Here is a 2920-nt window from a genome sequence, read left to right as displayed (position 1 = left end):
CAAAAGTAAAATATTAATGACCTAAATATTTTCAACCTTAGAATAATGTGTGAAACAGACGTTTCTCTTTCAGTTCAAGATATTAGTTGTTTTTATTTGAGTGTGTATGTATCTCTTTTTGACCTTTGGGTTCCTTTACAACAATTAGCAGAGACATTTCATCCACTTTCCACTGAAATTGATTTCTGCTTTGTCTGCTAAACTTTAATTGTTCACTTCACAACCTTCTGGTGGACCTTCCATTCATTCCTGCTTGCATCAGAATTTCTGTATCACATTTCAGTCTCCACCCTAGGTTAACATGAGTGTTTTGAAACTTCAGAGTGTTGTGAGAGTGCCTCTTAGAAATGATTAAATGGAGTACTTTTTTTGAAAAAATTTCTCCTATTTCAAGTAATGATTGCTTCTTCAGTAGATCTAGATTTGAGTGTCTAAAATAGAGAATTTTATTTGATTTTTAATTTAATGATATTTCATAGATTGCTTTTCATTTAGTTACAATAAAAAGTTTAAAGAGTAATATGACACTTGCATACCTTTTACCTAGATTCACCAGTTGTTAACATTTTGCCACATTTCTCTTTATTTATCTACTTGTTGTGCTGAAGGATTGAAAATAAGTTATAGAAGACACTATGACACTTCACCCCTAAGCAGTTCATCATCTTTATCCCCTAAGAGTTAGGACATTCTCCTAAGAGCAAACCATTATCATAGTTAAGAAATTGAAAATAATTTTGTATTATTACATAATATGTAGCCGAAGTTCAAATTTTCCCTATTGTACAAAATATGTCTTTTATGGCTATTTTAAAAATATAGATTACAGTCAAGTTTTTATGTAAAATTTGGTTTCATAGCTCTTTTAATCTAAAAACAGCCCCCCACTCATTGCCTTTTTTAAATAAGCCAGGCCAATTGTTTTAGCAGCATTCTCCAACCTCTTTGGCACTAGAGATGGGTGCTCCTATGAGAATCTAATACCTGATCTGAGGTGGAGCTGAGTTGGTAATGCTAGCGCTGGGAAGAGGCTGCAAATACAGATGAAGTGTCACATGCTTGCCTGCTGCTCACCTCCTGCTGTGTGGCCCAGTTCCTAACAGGCCATGGACCAGTACCGGTCTTTGGTTCAGCACTTGGGGACCCCTGCTTTAACCTGTTGTCACAGCATAATTATTAATAGTACCCCTTTTTGCTTTCTTAAAAGTATTCTGGTCTGGATGATGAATTAAGTGATCACTATAAATGATAATGTGCACTTCACGTTGCCTCCCATCAGGAGGCCTATCAGATTATATTGTTCCACTACTTATGATACCAAGTTTGATCACTCAGTTTAAGTGGTGACTGCCAGATGTTTTTTAATTGTAAAGGCATGGTTTTCCTTTTGTAATTAGTAAGTAATCCATGGGATGATCACTTAAGACTGTGAATACCCCAACAATCTTTAACTCATGGTTTTAGAGTCTCTTGATGACCCTAACGGAATAAATTATGCATTGATGGTTACAGTACTAGTCGTATTTAAATGAGTAAGTTTTGACATCGAGATTGATTCTTCTTTAATAGTAGAATAGTGTTCAAGATCCCCCAGACAACTTAAATATTGGTAGCCTGCCATTTTAAATGCTTTTTTTTCTATTTGCTCATTGCAGTGTTCTATCTTTTGAAAACACTAAGAACAATGTCTCTGCATCAGTTTTTGCTAGAGCCAATTACCTGTCATGCCTGGAACAGGGATCGTACCCGTAAGTATGCTATTTTGTGCCTTTATTTTGGTATTTTGATACTTTTAGATTTAGATACTTTTAAGAATCATATTTCATTGTCACATGTGAAAAGGACTGATTTAGAAGGGATCTAGGCCAGTCCTTTGGTTTACAGATATAGAAACTGAGGCCTGTACTGTTGGAAGGACTTTCCAGTGGTCACACACCAAGTTAATGTCAGAGCCATTGCTAGCACCCAAGCCTTCTGGTTCCTTGTCCATTTCTTTTTTTAATAATATCACTTGAAGGACAGTTTATGTCAGAGACATCTTTCATTGCCCTAAGAACCCAGTGTTTGGAATGGTTGTACAGTAATACTACACTCATCCAAGCATCTAGTCAGAATTCTAGGACCTAGAAATAAGCTATTTCAGAAACATATGGTTTATTCCTGAAGTATTGAGAACAGTACTAATGAGTATTCACTATGTTTCTCATAACAAGGTTGAATTTTTGTTTTCTGGTTCCAGCAAACCAGGGAGGAATGAAAGAGACTCATAGAAGTAGGCATATTACAACAAGCAAAGTGACAGAATATGACAAGGAAGAAGCAAAAAAAAGTCTAGAAACAGAAGTGTAGTATTATGCCCATGAGTTATTTTAAAAAGTTGAATTATATTCACTATCTTTTTTTAAATAACAGCTATATTAAGATATAGTTCAATAACAAAATTCATTCTTTTAAAGTATACAATTCAGTGGTTAGTATATTCACAGAGTTATGCAACAATTAATACTATCTAGTTTTAGAATATTTTCATCACTCCAAAAAGAAATGCTATACCCATTTGTAGTCACTTCCAGTTTTCCTCAAAACTTCCAGTTCTGAGAAGCTACTAATATACTCTTTGTATCCATGGATTTGCCTATTCTGGACATTTTGTACAAATGGAATCATGCAATATGTGGCTTTTTGCATCTCACTTCTTTCACTGAGCATAATGTTTTCAAGGTTCATCTATGTTGTAGCATGTATCAGTGCTCCATTCCTTTTTATGGCTAAATAATATTGCATAGATGTACCACATTTTGTTTATTCATCAGTTGGTGGACGTTCAAATTGCTTCCAATTTTTGGCTATTGTGAATATTACTGCTATGAACATTCACAGACAAGTTTTCAGGTGGACATACGTTTTTGCTTTTCTTGAG

General features: G+C 34.7%; 1 protein-coding gene across 1 annotated transcript in view; it reads left to right on the top strand.

Moving 5' to 3' along the window:
• Window positions 1-2920, top strand: part of ARPC1A (actin related protein 2/3 complex subunit 1A) — a 27311-nt gene that overhangs the window by 3007 nt on the left and 21384 nt on the right. The window contains exon 2 of the mRNA XM_011385609.2: window positions 1656-1748. Within this exon, the coding sequence (XP_011383911.1) occupies window positions 1685-1748 (64 nt within the window). The 5' untranslated portion in view covers window positions 1656-1684. The remainder of the gene's footprint in view (window positions 1-1655; window positions 1749-2920) is intronic.

This window comes from Pteropus vampyrus, unplaced genomic scaffold (assembly GCF_000151845.1).
Source record: "Pteropus vampyrus isolate Shadow unplaced genomic scaffold, Pvam_2.0 Scaffold739, whole genome shotgun sequence".
NCBI classification, from domain to species: domain Eukaryota; kingdom Metazoa; phylum Chordata; class Mammalia; order Chiroptera; family Pteropodidae; genus Pteropus; species Pteropus vampyrus.
Note: the sequence above shows the minus strand (reverse complement) of the source record. Positions and strands in the feature narration are given on the sequence as shown.